The sequence below is a fragment of the Aquarana catesbeiana genome, linkage group LG02 (genome assembly GCF_042186555.1).
Source record: "Aquarana catesbeiana isolate 2022-GZ linkage group LG02, ASM4218655v1, whole genome shotgun sequence".
NCBI lineage: Eukaryota > Metazoa > Chordata > Amphibia > Anura > Ranidae > Aquarana > Aquarana catesbeiana.
In genome coordinates this window covers 576,610,226-576,632,996 of record NC_133325.1, presented here as the reverse complement: position 1 = coordinate 576,632,996, position 22,771 = coordinate 576,610,226, and the positions used below count along the sequence as shown (strand labels likewise).

The window sequence follows — 22,771 nt, the reverse complement described above, 5'->3', positions numbered from 1 at the left end:
GCTGTAGAATTCTTTTTTTTTTTTTTTTTATCTATTTTGAGCAGAACTATATTCCCACAAAAACTTATGGGTCAAAAAACACTGATAAACGCAGAATAGCCACTTTTTTGGAGTTTTTCCACGTTTTTAACCGGTTCAATACAGGGCATTTTCACCCCCTTCCTTCCCAGGCCAATTTTTAGTTTTCAGCGCTGTCGCAATTTAAACGACAATTGCGCGGTCGTGCGACATTGTACCCAAAAAATATTGACGTCCTTTTTTCCCCAGAAATAGAGCTTTCTTTTGGTGGTATTTGATCACCTCTGCGGTTTTTATTTTTTGCGCTATAAACAAAAGAAGAGCGACAATTTTGAAAAAAAAAAACACAATATTTTTTACTTTTTGCTATAATAAATATCCCAATTTTTTTTTAAAAAAACTAATTTTTTCCTCAGTTTCAGCCGATACGTATTCTTTTACATATTTTTGGTAAAAAAAAAAATAATAATAATAATATCGCAATAAGCGTATATTGATTGGTTTGCGCAAAAGTTATAGCGTCTACAAAATACGGGATAGATTTATGGAATTTAAAAAAAAAAAAAAAAAATTTATTTTTTTTACTAGTAATAGCGGCGATTGCGATTTTTTTCATGACTGCGACATTATGGCGGACACATCGGACACTTTTGACACATTTTTGGGACCATTCACATTTATACAGCGATCAATGCTATAAAATTGCATTGATTACTGTGTAAATGTGACAGGCAGTGAAGGGGTTAACCACTAGGGGGCGGGGAGGGGTTAATTATGTTACCTAGGGAATGATTCTAACTGTAGGGGGCGGGGACGTACAAGGGGAGGAGACCGATCAGTGTTCCTCCGTTCTGGGAACACAGATCGGTCTCCTCTCACCTGACAGGCTGTGGATCTGTGTGTTTACACACACAGATCCACGGTCCGGCCCGATTAACGAGAAATCGCGGGTGCCCGGCGGACATCGCGGCCGCCGGGCACACGCACCGGGTCCCGAGCAACGCGGCGGGCGCGCGCGCCCCCTAGGAGGTCGGGAACCCGAGGCCGTCATATGACGTCCACCCAGGATGGGAGATCCCATCTGTGGACGTCATATTACAATAGCCGGGTATTGAAGTGGTTAAGCTTTTATCAAAACTCTCCTCTCAAAACTAGTTCTTGGGTTTTTTCCAGCCATAAATCACCCCTGCCAAAAACTGCTGATAATAGCCTATGTGCGCATGGACACATAGGTTAACATGCTGGGGGGTTTATTGGCTGCAGAAAAAAAAAAACATCTGAAGCCAAGGTACTCCGGTTTCCTCCCACACTCCAAAGACATGCTGGTAGGTTAATTGGATCCTGTCTAAATTGGCCTTAGTATAGGTATGAATGTGAGTTAGGGACCTTAGATTGTAAGCTCCTTGAGGGTAGGGACTGATGTGAATGTATAATATATATGTAAAGCGCTGCGTAAATTGATGGCGCTATATAAGTACCTGAAATAAATAAATAAGAGGTGACAGGACAAACTTTGCTCCCAGGGAGACACTAAGGAGTTTAACTTACAATGATAGTGTCTCATCTTTTCTCACCAATATTCTCTTTTCTCTCTCATTGGCAGCCGGTGAACACCAGCACTGTAGGGGCCCGTTTACATCATTTCTCGCATCGCGTTCAAAGCACGCTGTAGGGACCTGCAGTGGGTATCAATATTAAGTTAATGACACCCCAAATTTTGGTCGCATATGCAGTGTGTTTGCTGGCACTAGATTACATGGTACATAAGTGCCATGCAACGTAGTAAGTTTCCAAAAGTAGTGCATGTACTACTTTGGGTGTGGTGTGATGCAATTTCAGCAGATTCAAAATAAAATGGGCTGAAATCACACCGCACAGAACTGTATGGCGATTCGCAATTCCCGATGTGAACCAGCCCTAACTTAACCAAGACATACAATAAAGTAGAGGTCGACTGATTATCGGAGCGGCAGATATTTACATTTTTCAAATTATCGGTATCAGTCATAAACGTACTGATATTGGTCAGACCTCCACCCCCTGTCCCCACACGGCACTCACTGCTGTCTCTGCCAGCGGTGTGGCAGGCAGCAGAGAGATGCCATCTCTCACTGCCTACCTCGCATCACTGCTATTCCGCCCCTTCAGCAGGGTCGCAAAGGCTGCTCTTGACAGAGCTGCAGCCGCGAGCAGAGATATAGTTACGTCTTCTCTCACCGCCCACATGTGGAAGTTTACCCGCTCGGACGCCGCTTGGGAGAGGCTGCCAGAAGTAGTGTAAGTAGTGACAAGCTGCATATGGGTGGCAGGTGACAGTGGCATGCTGCACCTGGACGGCAGTTGACGGTGACAGGTGAAATACTGCACCTGGGTGGCAGGTGACAGTGGCAAGTGATATGCCTCTAGTGACGGTGATGTACAGAATATCAGTACCTGTTATTGGCCTGAAAGACTGCCGAAAATCGGTATTGGCCCTGAGAAAACGATGTCAGTCAACCCCTACAATAAAGGCTGGAAATGTACATATTTTAATTGAAAAAAGTGGCATAGTTTTGAGAACAAAAGGAGAGGGGGAGAGTATCACTTAAAGTAGTGACTGCTCTGGGCTTCAACAAAATGGCAGCGTACAGCAAAAAGAAACAGGAGCAATGCTGGAGGCAAATTTACAACACACACCAATTTTGGTAGCATTATTAACCTCTTTGCATCGACCAACTTCTGGCCCCTAAAGAGTTCTAAAGCTGGAAGATGGGTAGGCATTTGAGTCATGCGACCACTGTGACTGGCTGTCAGGCGATTGAAACGCTCCCGGTAAGTATGCATCGGTAGCTTATCGATCCCTGCCAGCTACCGTGCTCTCAGCACGGCAAGCATATGCAGCCACTTGACCTTAAGGCCCACCTGTCGAGCGGCCACAAAAATATAGGAATAATGTGAAATGGGGGAACCACAGTTTTGCACACACCTGAGATTGTCGGCACTGGGCACTTTTTGATTAGTTATTTCTTCACATATTCTAATCAGGATTGGCACGATTTGGATTGTATATATGGGCTTTTTCTATTGAAGATTTTGTGTGTTTTCTATTTATGATTCTTTTTGGAATTTTTTTGGACTATATTTTATTTTAGATTTTTCACACACCTTTGTTGGAATCTTGCTTGAACTTATTAATATTTATTTACGCATCCTGTGAGACTTTTGCATGTCACCAAATTTTTTTTGGCTAATTTATTTACTAGATGTCGCACAGATCATATTTACATTTCTAAAATTATTTATTATCATGTCATGATATATCACACTTATTGATGTTGCACTTTATAGATGCACTTGCACTTTTATATATGGTTTAGTGTTCACATATTCTTTCTGTGCTCTGTTTGAAGCATTTATATATTTTTTAGGAACTTTATCCCCCTTTTTTTCACCGGATTTTCCCCTCCTGGATTAAAATTTCTTTTCCATCTGTGTGCAAAACTCCATTTGTAACCCACCGGGGAGTGGGCGGGTTATATTAATTTCTTTGATGTAACAATGGCTCATTATAACCTTGAGTTACACAATATTATGAAAGATCAATACTAAACAATTATTTGGATTTTCTGATATGAATCTCCTGAATAATTGGATTGCTTTACAATCTTAGTTGTTCTTGGTATTCACTTATTTGATTTTAGTAAGCGCCGCAGAATTTATTTACCTTATTTGTCCTTTATTGGTGTGAGAACATCCTCATGCTGGCAGCTATATCCATTAACCCTTCTAGTTGTTTTGCTTATAATTTTTTTTGGTGTGCGCACAAGTACCCACTATTTATAATGTGAAACGTATGTTCTTTTGTTAACAGTTTGAGAAAGAAAAAATTAATTGTTATGGGTAAAGTTCCACTTTAAATTCAGAAAAAAAAATAAACTAACTCCAGCTAACATTTTCTTAATACAGTTAGGACTCTTTACACAAGTGGTGCCCTCTGAATTGCAATTTGCAGTGGATTTTTTTTCAAAAGGGCACCTGACAGGTTGTGATGAGGCATTATGCTACCTCCTCACTGCTCAACTCCTAATGTTGTATGCGGTACTGTCCGCCAAGCATTAAGGCTTGGGGAGGGGAATCAGTTTTGCCTGGGTGTAATGCTCCATGGCATATGTACACCCCCACCCACTGCCTTTGCGATTTAGGAGTGAGGAGTTGGTAGGAGAGGTAAAAACATGGCCTGACCATTAACACCCCCCCCCCCCCCCCCCCAACTACAAGGCTTAGAGCAACATTTCTTTTTCTTGTGGAGAAAAAGCTTAAGTCTTATGAATAAATGCTAGGCACTGTAACCTCTACCACCAATGTAATATGTTCTGTCCCAATCCCTGTAACTTTCTCTTTTACTGAATAGCTCAGAAGTAGAAAAATAATGGATCTACTCGCAGGATCAACTATGTTGCAGGGACACGCAGAAATACAAAAAAACATTGTGTTAATGCTATACACAGAACGTATCAGATATGATTTTTTTTTTTTTTATTGTGGCCAGTTACAATATAAACAGAAGTCTAAGCAATTCACAGTTTTGCAAGTCATTTTTTGAAACTAACTTTCTTTTTGTGCCTTGAATTTGAGCATGTATTGATTTAAAAAGGAAAAAAACCCTTGGCTGCAATATGCATTAAGGTAATAAGCTGCTTTGACAGTTTGTGCTTATCTCCGTACAAAGTCTGTTTCACCACACTCGAGGAAGAATTGCATTCTAAGGGCGTTACCTCACCACATTTAAATTTTAAAAGCGTTTTGTTTTAAGCTCGACAAAAGCCATGATGTCATCAGGCAAATTAGGTAAAGAAAAAAAAAAAAAAAAAAGGAAAAAAGAAAAACAGACAAAAGTTATGTAGCTCAACGTGCTTTACAAACACTATTACACAGACACACGTCCAAAGATTCTGTACACTATTAACAGTGACATTTTATAATAAATTAAGTTTTACCTTGTTTCCCTAACATCTGTCAAAATATATTCTGTAATGTTTACAAAGAAAAATATATCTAAAAATCAAGGTGGTGAATGATGATTAGATTATTTTTGCGTGTTCTATGATCAAGGATGCCTTTTTCTTTTTTCTTATAAATAGATGAGAGGTAGGGGTAATTTTTTTTGCAAGAAAAAGCAAGCCCACCACAAAATATAAAGCTATTAAAGGCAGCATAAGGAAAGCAGCAGTTGCATGTTGCCTGCAAGTATCTTTTTTTTCCAGAATTATTTTCATGGGAAGGTCCTCAAACCCACAGAAGGTTATTACTGCTAATTATCCTGCATTAAGGTAAAAAAACATTTTAGGACTTGTTGCATCCACTGGCTCCGGCTGCTGTCAGACAAAATTCAGTGAGGAGGGGACAGGGTAGAGCTGCACTGTGGGTGTCAATAGAGGCACACAGCCCAGAGTGGGATGAAGCCCGCAAATCTGCCACCAAAGCAAATGGCTTGCTATGGGGGCAGACGGAAAAGAGCAGGGGACCGCACCAGCGAGGGACCCCAGAAAAGGAAGTTCGGGCCGCCCTGTGCAATACCATCGTACAGAGCAGGTAAGTATGCCATCTCGATTAATAAAAAAAAAAAATAGACTTTGAACCTCTTTAAAAGCGATATTAAAGCTTTTTGTTTTTTTTAAATAACAAACAGGTTATACTTACCTGCTCTGTGCAGGGGTTTTGCACATAGCAGCCTGGATCCTTATCTTCTCGGGTCCCACTCCGCCACTTCTGGCTCCTCCCTCCTGCGAGGTGCCCCCACAGCAAGCAGCTTGCTGTGGGGGCACCCAAGCAGGTGCGCTCCTGAGCCACGGCTGTGTCCATTCTCACACGGAGTTGTGTTGCGGCTCAGCTCTGCCCCCTTCATCTCCTGATTAGCTCACTGGCTGTGATTGACAGCAGCGGGAGCCAATGGCACATGCTGCTACCAAAAGACAATTAGGAGTGCGAGTCCCCAGAGAGGCAAGGTTCTCGTGGACATCGCTGCATCGAGAGGGTGCTCAGGTATTATGCTGCTACACACAGGTTTTTTTACCTTCATGCAAGGAATGCATGAAGGTAAAAAAAAAAAAACCTTGTGCCTTTGCAACCACTTTAAGCTCCAAGTCACAAATCTGGCATTGGAGGCAATACATGTGCTTTACTAGCCTACCAACACACATGCATACTGCAGGGGATTTCCTGACCATCATACTGATTCAAGATGTTCTACTTCACAAATCTTGAAAATGTAAGAAAATCAGGATTCAGCTTGCTTATTCCAACTCCAAAAGCCGAATTATTGTAGCTGGAGACAAACAGTCAAGTAGAGGTTTCATAAAGAAGTCAGTAATGGTAGCCTTCATATTTCCCTCAGTACAGGGTAATCTCATTTACAGCTAGCAAACAAAGTGCACCTGGGTTTCAGGCCCCACTCATAGGGGAAGAATTAAGAGGAAAGAAATACATGCAGGAAAGTTCCACTACCAGCTTTTAATTTGAAGTTGTCTCTATAGCCCTTTATAGCTTTATATATGTTAAAGGCTTACTTTGGTTTGTGTATGAGCTGGTGGACTGTAAAATGTTATGCTGGCATCATACTTTGGCAGAAACAATGACTACTTAATGGACTCAACACCATTTCACTTATTTTCATGCGCTTAAAGCAAACAAAACCAAAGTATAAGATTTACTGCAAAGCTCGGAATTGGAAAATTATTGTACCAAGTTAAATTTGGCAGAGTACTGAAAGGCCTATCATCATGTGCAGGTACATTTCATTCATGAAAACACATTTCTCTTACAGGCATGTATAGGTGTGAATGAGCCATAAAAGAGATAAACACAATTTACCCTCAAACACAAAACATTCATGTGCAATGCTGAAATATTCCTTACTTTACAATATCTGTGAAAAAAAAAAACGAAACTGCTCCAAGATTCAAAGCTCTTCACACCAAGTGTCAGGACTACACAACCCATCCTTATAGGTCCCAGATATGGGCTTACCACAGAAAATCAGAACGGTATGCTCAGAGGTTATAGGCAAGTGTTCCTCGATAAAAGGCCAGAAATGAATAAAGCAGCCTTTTTTTAACATATAACTAAACTAATCAAACTGCCATCTTATGAAGATGTCAAAAATGACAGCAAGAGACATGCATCTTTATGTATAAATACACATTCAGAAGAACCCACGCACAAATTCATACAGCAGCAGTTGATCACATACATTCTTTGGGAAGTCCAGTAATCCCACTGGAATGTGCAATGTTAAAGTTCTAACCTACATCTACGAGATAGTAAATATGGTAGCAGCCCAGTTGGAGGTAAGAAAGGGAAAAAAAAAAAAAAAAACCATTTAGAAAACCTAGACAAATGAACTATCATCTTAAATGGGATTTTCACATTACCCCAGATGTGGTAACCCTTGCCAATTTGAATTCTCTAATCGGGAGAATGATGCATTTCAGAAAGGTAAGGAATGGGGCTATGATAGCACACTAACATTTAATTGTCTTCTACGTCTACTTTCCCTCAGTACAAACTCTGTACTGTAATAACTAGCTTGGCATTGTAAAAAAAAAAAAAAAAAAAAAAAAAAAAAAGTCTACTTCCATTCAAGGTGCCCTGCAAATCTCAGCTCATTTAAATTCTAATAAGACTTAGAAGTGGATGTCACGTTTCCCATGTATAGTCTCTGAAGGCAATCTGAATGAGACGTAGTTCAAGCTGAAAGGCATCTGGACGCTCCTGAGGGTTAGCAGACAACATCTGTTGCAGCAATTGTTTCATGCGGCGATTCATGGTTTTTTTCTTGATGGGAATAGGAAATTCCATTTTGGGGTTCTCGAGCAGCGCTTCTCCCACTGGAACAATTTGTGCCCCCCGTTGGACATAGCCACCAAGCAATCTCTTTTTGGTGTGACTGTCCAAGATGGTTAAGCGCTCAAGCATGGCCCACAGTATTACTCCTAAAGCAAAAATATCTGCTTTTGCTGTATAATGACCCTCCCACACCTCGGGTGCCATGTAGAAATCAGTGCCACATGCAGTAGATAAAAAGCTCTTGTTGACACTGGCTGGTTCTTCGGGGTTCAAGCCTGAAGTAGAACATACTTTACTCAGACCAAAGTCAGCCACCTTTAGGGTAGGTTCATCCATACCATCACGTGCTTTACACACCAGAATATTATCAGGCTTTAGGTCACGGTGTATTATCTGGTTCTTGTGCAGAAATGCAAGTGCACTACTTAGCTGCAACATGAAACTGGTGTTGGTTCGACGACTTGGTCTTCTAGTTAAGATGTACTCATTCATATCCCCTCCATCACAAAAATCCATCACGAACCATAGACAATAAGTACTGCGTGGGTCAAAGGCAATTTTGCCTTTTAGAGAGGTTTCCACCAACTTCAAGAAAACAAGAAAAAAAATAATAGGTAAATTAGGTAAAGTTATTTAGTAATCCCAAACCGCATGCACAGACCATTGGAGTTTGATATATCAATCTGCCAAACAACCAAAGTAATGCATAAAGGTGAATATTTAATTAATCTTGCACAGAATACAAAAATACAACTAAAGAGTTATACACAGAATAAAATACACACACAATTTCCTCTAAAGTATTCTTCACATATTTATGCATTTAAATAACATTATAAAAGAAAGATATAAAAAAATCCAGTCATTCTTGAATATTATACTTAAAAGCATTCTACACACATACAAATGGACTCCCCTTTAACACTCACATGGGGAACAGGCCTAAAATGAATATGTTCCTCAGCATACTCATACATGTGCCAAGTTTGCAGCAGATTAGGCTACATTTCCACGGGTGCTTTGCCACGGCGTGAATGGTAGCGGCAAGAATCTACCAATTCTTGATGCAGTTTTTGACAGGTGTGAGGGGATAGCTGCGACCATTGAGCCCATACACTTCAATGACAGGTTGTCAGCGACCACAGCTATTCATGGTTGTTCACACAGCCAGCGATTACCTGCACTGATTGCTGCTGGACGTACTTTTCGTGGATTCCTGCTGCTGCTATTCCCACTGTGGCAAAATGCCCATGTGACTGTAGCCTTAGGCCATTTCAGACCAAAAGAAAAAGCAAAATGTCTTGTGTATACACTGAAGGGACAAGACAGAAAACGATTACATAATACGTTATCACCATGTATGCTGTCATCATACAACCACTATTACTGTTCTGAATGGTATTCAGAAATTCAGTTTAGACAATCATTTGGATTAAACAGAGAGACCAATGACACAAGTCAGACTACCCAAACCAGCCCTTGTGTCCAAGTCCTTATGTGTATTGGTCATTTTTGCATCTTAAAACAAGTGTACTGGCAAGAATAAACATACTAAGCTAAATTTAGCAAAGAGATTTTTATTCTATCTTGTGTTCAAGTTTACTTATTCTATCAGGTTCAATGGAATAAGGTCACAAGGCTAGGGTGGGAATTACTCTTTCAGTAAATCAGCCCTATTTTTATATGTCAGTGCTCTAAACATTTATTAAATCTTTCTGCCTTTTCCTCACCGGAAGGTAAAGTGCTGAACTGGATCCATGTAACATGCGTTGAACTGTCCCATCTCTCTGCAGGACACACTCCTCCAAGTGAATTACATTAGGATGTTGGCCTTGGATGCTGCTCAATGCCCAGAACTCCCTCAGTGCCAATTCAACATTCTCTGGTGCTTGGCAGCGGATTTTTTTAACTGCAACTCGCTGGCATGTCCTGCGAACTAAGGCCTCGTACACCACTCCATAGCTGCCACGGCCTACTTCCTTTATAAGGTCATACTTAGGCTGGCTACTGACCATCTTCATACTTACTAAATGGGAAACAAAATGATAGGTTACTGGAAAAAATCTCCAATATAATTTACAGTATCAGTGCTTAAAATTGTTATTAAATACTTTCTACACATGTACAAATCTGACTTTCATTTTAAAGTAAATTAAGTCATGCATCGATGTACAGCTCTAAATTACCATCTACAACCATAGATCACTGGCAAGTACAACACAGAAAATGTAAGAAAGTTACATTAACTAGAAGAGAGGATTACAAATAGGTCCATTTAATGTGGCCCTTGGAACCCATAGCAAAGGATCTAGGGGCCTGGACACAATTTTACATTTTCAGAGTGGCCCAGGAATCCCAAAACTTCAGGTATTCTGTTAAGCAAACGCCAACAAAAGCTTAGGAGGTATTGCAGATGGACCAGAGTGCAACCCTTCCAGACTGATTTTGGGACTCCCACCTGCCATCTCAGGTAGTTTATTAGGATATAAATATTTTACCACTACAAAACATACAAATTAAAATGATCCCATAAGCCTCAGCAAGGAAACTAACAGAACTGACATCAGAGGTCTATCAACATGCTGCCAGTTATGTTTTGGTTCATGATCTGGCACCCCAGAAAATTTTATACAGATGCAGACTTTCTGAAAGCCAGGGATAGGCATGAGCCATCCCCACGTCACATGACATTTGTAGGTCTGGTGACCGGGCATTCAGGCATCAAGGGCTGCATTTTGAGAGGAAGGATAGGAGTGTGCAGTTTTCCCAATACCCCTAAGTAACAGATTTATCACAGGGATGTAGCAGGGGATTAGGGGTGTAGGTTTTGCTGGCAGTGCAGGAACAGGTACCCTGTGACGCCTGCTGTACATCAGTTTTCCTGGTTTCTTTGCCTCGGAGTCAATACAGGTTTTAAATTAAAAAAAATAATAAATAAAATAATGATATTAAAAATCTACCAAGTGATTTCTACAAGCTAGCAGGCATTCATGAAAGTCAATTGCACTCAAAATCTATATTTCACTGATAAGTAACCCCTTCCCGATGCATTCCACACAATACAGGATAACTAAGCATTTGGAAAGGTTAGCGTCAGAATATAAACATTTGCATGCAGAACAATCTATAAGAGGTTTCTTCTTACCTTCACTTGAAAAAGCTTTCACATCATATACATTTTCACCAGGAATTTTCAGTATCACACCACTACGCCAAATAGCAGCTTGCATTTCGAATAAAAGGGTGCAATAACACCTGCTACATCTGTAGACAGTGACTGTGGGAAAATCCAGTAGATATTTAAATTAGTGAACAAAGTAACAGATATTTACATGACATAAGGCTAAATTCACAAAGTTCCTGTAGTTAACCAGAATAAGAATTTTTATTTTCAAGAGCATGACAGCTATTTTTTTCGCAATCCTTTGAGATTCGAAAATACAGTCACATGACTATAAAGATCCTAATTTCTCCATGAACGTTTTGTGAATTGAACCCATTATGCACAATTTGGAAGTAGGCAAATTATTTTTAGAACATTTAGTTGTTTCCCCAAAGTTCTTTTTTTTTGTTCCATACAAGCTGGACTCTGGTGGCTGCATACTGTGTGTGATAGTGTCATGGGCAAGTCAATGAATGTAAACTCATGCTACATGCATATAGATCAACTAGCAAGTGTCTTAGTTTGGACCACCTTACTACATACTGTGAGATAAGGCTAATCCACAGAACTATGCAAACTGCAAGGCTTGGACACAAAGAACTTTAGGATTCCAAGTCAAGCAAAGTCCCATTCACGTGAAAGTAAATGTTCTGGAAGGAGAAGAGCCTGGTCGTATCATCTCTCCACTTGTGCACAGAAGTCAGTCATTCCAGAACAGCCAAAGTTTCCCAGGAGCTCAGTGTACATTCTGTAGAAAGCTGCAAGGAGGAAGGTATGTTTGTATTACTACAGAAGAGACATAATATGTCTTTTCTGCAAGAAAAATCTGCCTACTCTCAGTTTTCTAAAAAAGTCAGACACTTCCATCTTCTCCCGGGTTTCCTTCCAGGTTCGGATTCTTTGGTCACTTGATTGGCTGGGCCAGGATGAGGTCACGCCAACACATGTGCACAGGAGTCACGTCGTTTCGGCACAGAGCCATCTTGTAAATGTATACTAAACTAGGAATGTGCAGCTCAGTGTACATTCGGAACAAACTGACAGCTAGGGAGAAGGATTTATGACAGAGAACGAATAGGGTCTCTCCCATCATAAAAAAATCCTACTTGTCAGCCATTTTTTATTATGCATTTTTAGTACTGATTTAACAAGGAATTTGATACCTCCAGGCATATCTGCCTTAAATCTATTACTGTGTTTGTCCCAGGATAGGCGCTTTGTAAGATTAGTTAGGGACCACATTAACAATGAGTTCAGGTTGCGCTTAGATCCTAGTCTAAATCCACCCAAGATGTCCCATCAGGAAGCTGTCACTGCACACAGTCAATCATAAGCAGGTGAAAACAACAAGAAGACGACCAATGAAACTGCCTATTTAACACGGGTGGATATGAGCGTCTGAAAGGTTTACCTCCTACCTGCTCAAATAAAACACCTGTCTATATCCTCATCCCTAATTGTGATTAGATCACGAATCACAGGGTGATTATCCTCTGAACTATACTAACAACATACAAATAGATTTTTGGAAAAAGATTCCAAACAGCAGTTCTTCAATGAGGACCCACTGATATGTTTGTTTAACTATCTTTATTGAAAAACCCTCAAGTATAAATATACATTTATAGTTACTTTGTTTATATTTGAAAAAAGGCTATTCCTCCCTCCAGCCAATGATTAAAATAAGACAGACGTCTTACAGGGAACATGGGTGGCCACCCTACCTTATACACACACCTCTCTCAATCACTCGCCTTGCATACACATACAGACAATAGTCTTAGACCCGGGTCTACTGGATAAATTTTAGCCAAAGTTGCTCGGATGTATTGAGAATAGACTAAAAGTCCATGGGCTTATGATCAGAACAACTGTCTGTATTAGGTCTGCAATAATGCACGAGATTTCCACCAGTGGGGTCGACCTTGATGTATCGGTTGTGATCAAACATACATGCAATGCAGCACAGTTGAATACGGGGGTCAGCGATTCCTGACCTATCGGATCAGAGTCCCCTGATGTTTTCCATGTAATGACATATACTGATCGCTCACCGTTTAGGTGTCTTGATCTAGTTGACTCTCGATCCTCAGATATCCCGTAATACCGCCGTCTCCTTGCTCGTAACTAAACCGCGCTATGAACCGTGCACTCCCAGCAGTATTGGTTCCTCCAGATGTACGGGATATCTGAGGATCGAGAGTCAACTAGATCAAGACACCTAAACGGTGAGCGATCAGTATATGTCATTACATGGAAAACATCAGGGGACTCTGATCCGATAGGTCAGGAATCGCTGACCCCCGTATTCAACTGTGCTGCATTGCATGTAGGTTTGATCACAACCGATACATCAAGGTCGACCCCACTGGTGGAAATCTCGTCCATTAATGCAGACCTAATACAGACAGTTGTTCTGATCATAAGCCCATGGACTTTTAGTCTATTCTCAATACATCCAAGCAACTTTGGCTAAAATTTATCCAGTAGACCCGGGTCTAAGATTATTGTCTGTATGTGTATGCAAGGCGAGTGATTGAGAGAGGTGTGTGTATAAGATAGGGTGCCCACCCATGTTCCCTGTAAGACGTTTGTCTTATTTTAATAATTGGCTGGAGGGAGGAATAGCCTTTTTTCAATTATAGTTACTTTGTTTATATATGTATATTTATACTTGAGGGTTTTTCAATAAAGATAGTTAAACAAACATATCAGTGGGTCCTCATTGAAGAACTGCTGTTTGGAATCTTTTTCCAAAAATCTATTTGTAAATCATAAGCAGGTGAGGCATTCCTCCGCCCCACAGACAGACACATATGCCCCCCTTGTATAGGCATTGCTGTAGGAGAGGGAATGCCTCGGCTGCTTCTGATTGGACCAGTACAGCGATAATTCCTGGTGGGATAGCACAGGTGGGTCTGGACTAGGTTCCAAACATGCCTGAGATCTCCCTAGTGTTGATGAAGCATTGTGTCTTCCATGTGGAATTAGCCTGTGGGCTGATGGAAAATATAAAAAAAAAAAAAAAACAAAACAAAACAAAACAAAACAAAAAAAAAAAAAACACACAGATTACCCCATCCACGCTATAATTTTCTGATAGCTGTCAGGATATTCTACAAGCTGCCATTTGACCCAAAAATGTTCTGCCTACCTCATTTGTTTGAAAAACATGGGCCAACATGGTCACAATTTGAACAATGTATTGCCAACTTTAAGATAAACTCATAGGGCAGCACAGTGGTGTAGTGGGTAGCACTCTGGCTTAGCAGTAAAAAGGGTCACTGATTTGAATCCCAACCACAGCACTACCTGCCTGGAGTTTGCATGTTCTCCCCTTGCCTGCATAGGTTTCCTCCCACAATGAACTTAATTAGCCCTAGTACTGTATATGAATGTGAGTTAGGGACCTTAGATTGTAAGCTCCTTGAGGGTAGGGACCGATGTGAATGTACAATGTATAGGTAAAGCGCTGCGTAATTTGAGGCGCTTTATAAGTAACCTAAATAATAATAATCCTTTAAGGCTATTCGGGAAAACTATGTGAACCATTAGGCCCTCGGGTTCACATCTGTGTGGCTGTGTACACGGCATGTAGAGCTGCCTATTAATTTCAATGGGTTGTACTACTCACAAAAAACGCGGGAAAAGAAGCCCTTGACCCCCTTTTTTTCAATCACCACACACTGAGCTGCATGGCAACCCTGCCAAATAGCAGTACGTTTCTCTATATGGGAACATTTGCGATTTTTGCACGGGACCACTGCCCGCAGCGGTGTGAACCTAGACTAAAGCATACCTTTAGTCCAAAAAAAAAAAATCAGTCTGCATCTTTTCAACACTCTACTCTAATCTTCAGCCTACAAACAACCACTGGAGGAGAGCTGACCTGCCAACATATCATTGGGGACCAACTACAAGAACCTAGAAGAGACAACTAGCTCCCTATGACATCAGAAAGAAAGATGGCGGCACAGGACCTGGCGTGCAAGTGGCCGAGCAGCACAACGCTGGCTCCGTACGTATGTTATTTGAACATAACCCAGTGAAAAAAAAGGCAAGAAAGGTTAAAAGAAAAAATGAACCCATTGGGAACTGGAGCATTCTTCTACAACTACATGATCTGTCTATACAATAAATTCAATGAATCATTCCATCAAATCATCTAAAAACAATCCATGTAGGCCTCAAGTGAAAACACAAGGAGATCAGTCACAGAGATTAGCAAAAATATAGCTAACCCCTATAATAAGGTAAAGATAAGAATGAAGTATAAGATTCAGCTTGTGATAAATCAGCAGAATTTTCTAGAAATCCCTTTTCGAGCCTGTGACTGAAATCAGGAGCCCCTGACGAGCAATTCCCTCATGATGCAGTAGTAGCAGCAGGCCAGTCACACAATGTTAGACATCTGGATCTTTTGTCTACAAAACACCACCAGGGAGAGCTGGGCAGCTCCTAATTACTACACCCCAATATCTACCCACACTACACTATCCTCCTCACTACACACCTGACTGGAGACAGATCACCTCCAGCTATGCAGATCACCTTACAGCCCGAGTATGTGAGTGCACTTTATTGTTCAAGCATTCCCCACACGTTTTCCTACAATGAAGGCTCAATTCCCTTTCCTCATACACCAGCAGAGACTCGAACTCCCCTATAGAAAGGTGCTGAGGACAGGTGCCCGCGGTCGCACAGGATGTCATATACGTCTGCCGCTAAAAACAAGCCATTTTCAACGCTCTCACCTCAGCTTTTCTCTCCTGTGGCCGCCGCCATTTTGCCTCGCGCGCGCTCACACACCAAGCGCGTGCACCGCGCATTACGTCAAACAAAGGAAAGCCGCGCATGCGCGGAGGGAAAGGGGCACGCCGTGATCTAACGGTAGGAACAGAGGCAGTGCGGAGCTTTGCCAGGGACCGGGGGCCATGATGAGGAGCGTGACGTCACCAAGCGAAAGGGACGATTTCACTGTCACTTCAGGAACCACTTCAATGCCGGGCACTTATACACCTTCCTGCCCAGGACAATTTTCACTGCTGTCGCAATTTGAATGACAATTGCACAGTCATGCAAACTGTACTGTGCACTTTTTTTATCATATTCTTCCCACAAATAGAGCTTTCTTTTGGTGGTATTTGATCACCTCTGGGGTTTTTATTTTTGCTAAACAAACTAAAAAAGACCAACGTTTTTGAAAAAAAAAATGTTTTCTTTGTTTCTGTTATATTATTTAGTTTTCTCCTTCACTGATGGGCACTAGGGATGGGCGAACCCTTCGGCCTGAGCATAAGTTTGGGCCCAACTTAAGTTCGGACGCAAATGGGTCTTTCAACCGTTCGGCCCCCCGGACCGACCACAAGGCATTGCGGTGTTCTGCCGAGAAAGTTCCGCTCGGCGGATAAGGACCCCTCTCTACTGCGCAGGCGCTGCGCCTGTGCAGTATGATCCGTCGGAAGTAGCCGAAGATGAATAGGGGAAAATCAGCTGTGCATGGCGCCTGTAAGAGGGCCCCTCGTGGGCTCGCTTCGCTTGCCACGCTTCGGGCACGGCCTCGCTTCGCTCGGCTCTTTTTTATTCCCCCTCTAGGTCCACTTGGATGGTTGGGGAAGAAACCTGGACCTAGGGCGCAGGCACCGTGTACAGCTGATTGTAGATTTTGTCCTTCGGCTATCTCCGGCGGCTGATAGTAGTTCGTACTGCGCAGGCGCTGCGCCTGCGCAGTACAGGGGGGGAACTTATCCGCCAAGGGAACTTTCTCGGCAAGACAGCGGCACTGAACAGTGCTTTGCACGCTGTGATTGGCTGAAGCAGTGAAAGCTTCAGCCAATCAGGGCACAGAGCTCTGTCAGAGTCATGATTGGATACTATCATCATGACTTTATCCAATCATGGCTCATTCCCGCCCCACCGTATAAAAGTATTCTTTTAATGGCAGCCATTTTCAGTGTGATTTTGGCCTGGAGAGAGGTAGAACAGGGCTCTGTTCAGTGCTATTAGTGTGCTATACTGTGCTATTTTGCTTCAATTGTCAATGGAGAATATTAGTTTAGTGTCAGTCTAGGGATAGTGTGAGTGTAATGAGGAGGGCCATTATTCAGCTTTTCATAGTGTGCAGCTAGAGTAGGGACAGCTCAGATAGTTTCAGTGTAGTGTAGTGAGACCATGTCAGTAATCTTGACATTAGTATATAGCTAGAGTAGGGACAGTTCAGATAGCTTCAGTGTAGTGACGGTTGAACACCGTCTATTTGATTGCGTTACTGCCATATCGTATTGCGTGCGTTACTGCCAGTTTAACGCCATATAGTTTTGCGTGTGTTACTGCCAGTTTAACGCCATATTGTTTTGTGTGCGATACTGCCAGTTTAATGCCATATAGTTCTGCGTGTGTTACTACAAGTTTAATGCCATATATTTTTGTGCGTTACTTCCAGTTTAACGCCATATAGTTTTGTGTGCATTACTGCCAGTTTAACGCCATATAGTTTTGCGTGCGTTACTGCCAGTTTAAACCAATATAGTTTTGCGTGAATTACTGCCAGTTTAATACCATATAGTTTTGCTTGCGTTACTGCCAGTTTAATGCCATATCGTTTTGCGTGCGTTACTGCCAGTTTAACGCCATATAGTTCTGTGTGCATTACTACAAGTTTAACGCCATATAGTTTTGTGCGTTACTGCCAGTTTAACGCCATTTACTTATGGGTGCGTTACTGCCAGTTTAACGCCATATAGTTCTGTGCGTCAGTGTACATTTGGCGCATTATATTGCAGTATATTATATTGTATCCATGTAGTGTGTCTGCGTAGTGTGAGTACTCAAATTAAATGGCACCAAACACCTCTTTACATTGATTAAAGTGCATCTACGTACAGATTTCAACTTCTCCTTTACATTTGCTTATAAGCACTGCCCCCTCCCTCCCAATAATGTCTGGGAGAACAACAAGGAGAGGCAGACATTCCCTTGGCACTGTAAGGGGGCCAGCAACAAATGTGTCCACAGACAAAGGTGGGCGTGGTGGTAAGTCCTCAGGCAGGGCATCATTTCCTCTGTTTAGTGATCCAGCCATAGCATGCAGAGGAGGTGGTGGACTGGCTTACTAAACCTTCCTCATCCTCTGTCACACAAGCAGAGACAAGTGTGCAGTTTCCTGCAGTTGCCAGAGTGGATAAACCTGCCTCCTTGTCCATGCCATATATCTATTCCTGCCATAGTCCTAACCTCAGCCATTGAGGAGTCAGCTGAGTTATTTGACCACAGCTTCAGCCACTTGCTGCTTGATGATGCCCAGTCATTACTGGATTCAAATCTGATTCTGAGGTTGAGGATGACAGGAACATGAGCCTAGAGAGAGGGAGGAACACTGGTAGACAAATTGGCATTCATGTTCCCCAAGCTGCAGCGTATTGCCAAGTTGTCTCCAGTGGTAATGATGAAGATGGAGGAGATGATGATGAGGTCACTTGATGCGACTTGGGTGCCAGATAGAGCAGAGGAGGAAACTGAAGGTGAGGCGGCACAACCCCAAGGAGGTCGGCATCAAGAAAGAGTAGAGAGCAGCCGCCCTATTCCATCACATTCTGCAGCTGTTATCTCCCAGCCCACTCCCCAAAGCTCAGCTGTCTGGGCCTTTTTCACAACATCTGCAGCAGATCGCACTGTTGCTATCTGCAAACTGTGTCACAGGCATATCAAACGTGGCAAAAACACCAACCATTTGGGTACCACATGCCTAACAAGGAATTTAACGTCCAACCACTCAGCCCGTTGGCAAGAGCACCTAAAAGCCACACAAAAGGGGCACAAATCTGTTCCTCCTCCCCCTTACCCACTTCAGCCTGCCCTTGCGATACTGATTCATTACCTTTCAGCATCCTCCACTGACAGGGATGATGGTATAGCACAGGGTGTCCAAGGTCCTACCAGCTCTTCTACCAGCAGCACACCACCAGCTGTAGACTGTAGCCGGCAAATTTCTCTGCCCCATCTTCTGCAGCGGAAAAAAAAATACAGTCCCTGCTACCCACATGCCCAGCACCTGAATGCAAGCTTGTCAAAGCTGTTGCCTCTCCAGCTTCTACCTTTCAGCCCGGTGGATTCTGCCCCCTTCCGTGAATTCGCACAATGTGCTGTACCACAATGGCAGGTTCCGAGTCGATACTACTTTTCACGTAAGGCCGTTCCATCTCTCTACCATCACGTGGAAAGGAATGTTCTGGCATCGTTGGGCAAGGCAGTCAGCTGTAAAATCCACCTTACTGCTGACACGTGGTCCAGCAAGCATGGGCAGGGATGATATATTTAATTCACAGCACACTGGGTAACGCTGCTTGCAACTCAAAAGGATGCAGGACAGGGCTCAGTGCTGCAGCTTGTTGTCCTCCCATGTGTCCATACAGCTGGTGGTGATAATGCCAGACCTGTGAGCTCTACCCCTCCTCCTCCGCCACCTCCATGCCCTCCTCTGCAGAATTGTCCTATGAACATCAGGTACCCCCTAAGCCTTCAAGGGGCTTTTCCCAGAGTCAGGCTAAAAGGTGCCATGCAGTGCTTCAGCTGGTGTGTTTAGGGGACAGGAACCACACCAGGGCAGAGATTCTTGCAGCTTTGCCATGACAGGCCCAGAGGTGGTTCACACCACGCCAGCTGAAGCCAGGAATGGTGGTGTCCGATAATGGCTCAAACCTCCTGTCCGCCCTTAGACAGGGAAAGTTGACACGTGCCATCCCTGGCACATGTCCTCAATTTGGTGGTGCAGAGTTTCCTAAGTACGTACCCAGGGTTACAAGATGTACTAAAGCAGGCCAGAAGAGTCTGTAGCCATTTCAGGCGGTCATACACAGCCAGTGCTCGGTTGGCTGAAATTCAGCAGGAATTCCACTTGCCCATAAACTGGCTGATTTGTGACATGCCCACCAGGTGGAACTCAACTTTGGGAATGCTGCAGTGGCTATACATGCAGCAGAGGGCCGTCACCAAGTACTTGTGTCAGTACGGCACGACGACAGGCTCAGGCCACCTTGGCTTTTTTTCCCCACGCCAATGGCTGATCATTAAGGATGCATGCACTGTATTATCACCATTTGAGGATGCCACAAGGATGGTGAGCAGTGACAGTGCATGCATCAGTGACACAATCCTTGTTGTGTTCCTGCTGGAGCAGACTCTGCGTGGCATTATGGATAGAGCACTGGAGGCAGAGCAGCAGGAGGAAGAGGAGGACTTCCTTTCCTCTTGAGGCCCACTTTATGCAGACACCATCATTCCTATGTCACAGAACACACAGGAGGAGAGAGGGGAGGAGGAGGAGGATTTTGGCACTTTCATAGGCTTTGAAGACGAGGAAGACATGCGTCAATCTGTAAGCGATGGCTTTCCAACCCCAGGACCCTTGGGAGTAGTACGTTGCTGGGAGGAGGAAGTTCCAGATGCTGTCATCCTGAGTGACCCCAAGGAGTCTGCTTCTCAAGCCTCTGCAAATTTGATGCGCATGGGCAACCACATGCTTCAAAGCCTGCGAAAGGACCCAAGAATACGTGGCATAAAGAAGAAGGATGATTACTGGTTGGCAACCCTCCTTGACCACCGTTATAAGGGGAAGGTCTCTGAACTCATCCTGTCCCCACAGAAAGTGCAGAGGATAAAATCTCTTGAGGACACATTAAAGAGGATTTTATTGAACGTTTTTCCTGACTCTAGTAGGTTACAGTGTGGTGGAAAACGTTGTTTTGAGTCTTCCGTTGGTCAAGAAAGGAGCGTTTGAGAAGGCATCTGCCTAAGTGAGGCATTTAGGATTTATTTTAAGTCCTCGACGCCCAGGGCTGTCAGCTTCCACATCCCATCGGCAGCGTCTGCATCACATGGTGGAGGATTACCTCGGGGCCAAAACAGAGACGGAGAGCTTTCCAGCTGACAATCCACTGGCTTACTGGGTCATGAGAATAGACCACTGGCCAGAACTTGCCCAGTATGCTATTGAGTTGTTGGGCTGCCCTGCATCCAGTGTGCTTTCAGAACGGGTGTTGCAGGAGGTTTTGTTACTGATCATAGAACGCATCTGTCCACAGACTCTGTGGACCGTTTGACTTTTATAAAAATGAATCAGTCCTGGATTACCAGCTATGAAGCCCCTGATGCCGATGTCACTGATTTAAGTCTTTGAGATGTGGAATCTCTGCAGGACTTTGAGGCTACCTATCTTTGAGGGTGTTCAATCATTTCATCTGGAAGAATGTTTTTGGTATAGGTTTCATGGGCACAATTAACACCCAAAGACCAATTTTTCTGCACCTGTCTGACAGGTGCATATCATTGCAATTTTTTACAGCAAGGCAAATTCTTGCTTTCATCAAGAGTACCTCTATAGGGTTATGGTGGGAAGGCACCACCGACACCCAAAGACCAATTTTTCTGCACCTGTTTGACAGGTGCATATCATTGCAATTTTTTACAGCAAGGCAAATTCTTGCTTTCATCAAGAGTACCTCTATAGGGTTACGGTGGGAAGGCACCACCGACACCCAAAGACCAATTTTTACGCACCCGTTACTTCTATCCAAAGTCAAAGTGACACCAGAATGTATCCAAAAAATCTCTAATCTTGTTCCCAGTGCACTACATTGTGGCCTCATCATACACACTGGCTCCCCAGCTTTTGCTGAGGAAAATAAAGGCAGCTTGCAGGAAAAAATGTCATTTTTTTTTACTTTATAAATTCAATTATTGCTGCAGCAGATTCTAGACATGGTACAGATCTGCCACTTTACAGTTAGACTAAGGGGACCCCCCTGGCGCTGTATTGGAAGGAATTTTTCATTTTTATGCTTTCACTTTAAAAATCACTGCTCATTTAAAAATGACGTTTTTCAGAAACTTTTGCTTTCTTGATCCATGTCCCCCAGGGCAGGACCCGGACCCCTATAACCATTATATACTTAATTACTTGCATTTAAGCCTTCAAAATGGGCACTTTTGATATTTGACGTTTGGGTCCCATTGACTTTAATGGGGTTCGTTATTTGGGTCCGAACCTTTGCGTTGTTCGGTCGTTCTGGTCTGAACCGAACAGGGGTCCGTTCGGCCCATCCCTAATCACCAGTAATCCCAATTCCATTTATGCCTATCCATTGATTTTAGTGCACTCATTTGCAGCCATGTACACCAGTGTATACAGCGTGGTTAGCTATTTTCTCTTTATTTCTGACACCATTGTATGTTTATCATATTTTCTCAGAAATATACTTACCTAAATGTTTATTTTGTGGAACATTTTTCCCTTATGTACATAGGAGCATCACAGAAGAAGATACACAATATCGCAATATTCAAAATGTGTCGGATGTCTCTGTAGTTTCCTTTGCTATACCAAGGTAATGTTCTCACAATATTGCTGTAAACCAGGGGTAGGCAACCTTGGCAATCCAGCTGTAGTGAAACTACAAATCCCATCATGCCTCTGCCTCTAGGAGTCATGTCTGTGATTGTCAGGGTCTTGCAATGTCTCATGGGACTTGTATTTTCACCACAGCTGGAGGGCCGAGGTTGCCTACCCCTGCTGTAAACCATTGTACACTGTTTCTAACCGCAATATTTTAACATGTTTTATCAGTGTCTAATGTGTTAATAAAGTTTTGTATATATTTTTTATATTGTTTTGAAGCATATTTGTCACCAGTGTTGCCATTCTTAAAGTCCCATTAACAAGGAAGGTATTCCTTTTTCTCTTAACTCAGGGACGAAGGCACTCTCACCCTT

The 22,771-nt window shown here is 42.8% G+C and overlaps 1 protein-coding gene across 1 annotated transcript; it reads right to left on the bottom strand.

The window, feature by feature from the left end:
• Positions 1-4,893: 4,893 nt before the first annotated feature.
• Positions 4,894-15,863, bottom strand: PDIK1L (PDLIM1 interacting kinase 1 like). The gene is made up of 4 exons (XM_073616131.1): positions 15,760-15,863; positions 10,988-11,119; positions 9,573-9,868; positions 4,894-8,427 (listed from the first exon to the last, which is right to left on the bottom strand). The coding sequence occupies exons 2-4, from the start codon at positions 11,070-11,072 to the stop codon at positions 7,693-7,695; spliced, it is 1,116 nt and encodes a 371-aa protein (XP_073472232.1). The 5' UTR covers positions 11,073-11,119; positions 15,760-15,863; the 3' UTR covers positions 4,894-7,692.
• Between the last annotated feature and the right edge of the window lie 6,908 nt (positions 15,864-22,771).

Bases quoted from the DNA above. Each gene is read 5' to 3' on its own strand.
- PDIK1L (XM_073616131.1), bottom strand. From the start codon at position 11,072: ATGCAAGCTGCTATTTGGCGTAGTGGTGTGATACTGAAAATTCCTGGT. The intron at 9,869-10,987 runs GTAAGAAGAAAC...TTTCCCATTTAG, and splicing joins GAAAGCTTTTTCAAGTGAAG to TAAGTATGAAGATGGTCAGT. The intron at 8,428-9,572 runs GTGAGGAAAAGG...GTTTTCTTGAAG, and splicing joins GTTCAGCACTTTACCTTCCG to TTGGTGGAAACCTCTCTAAA.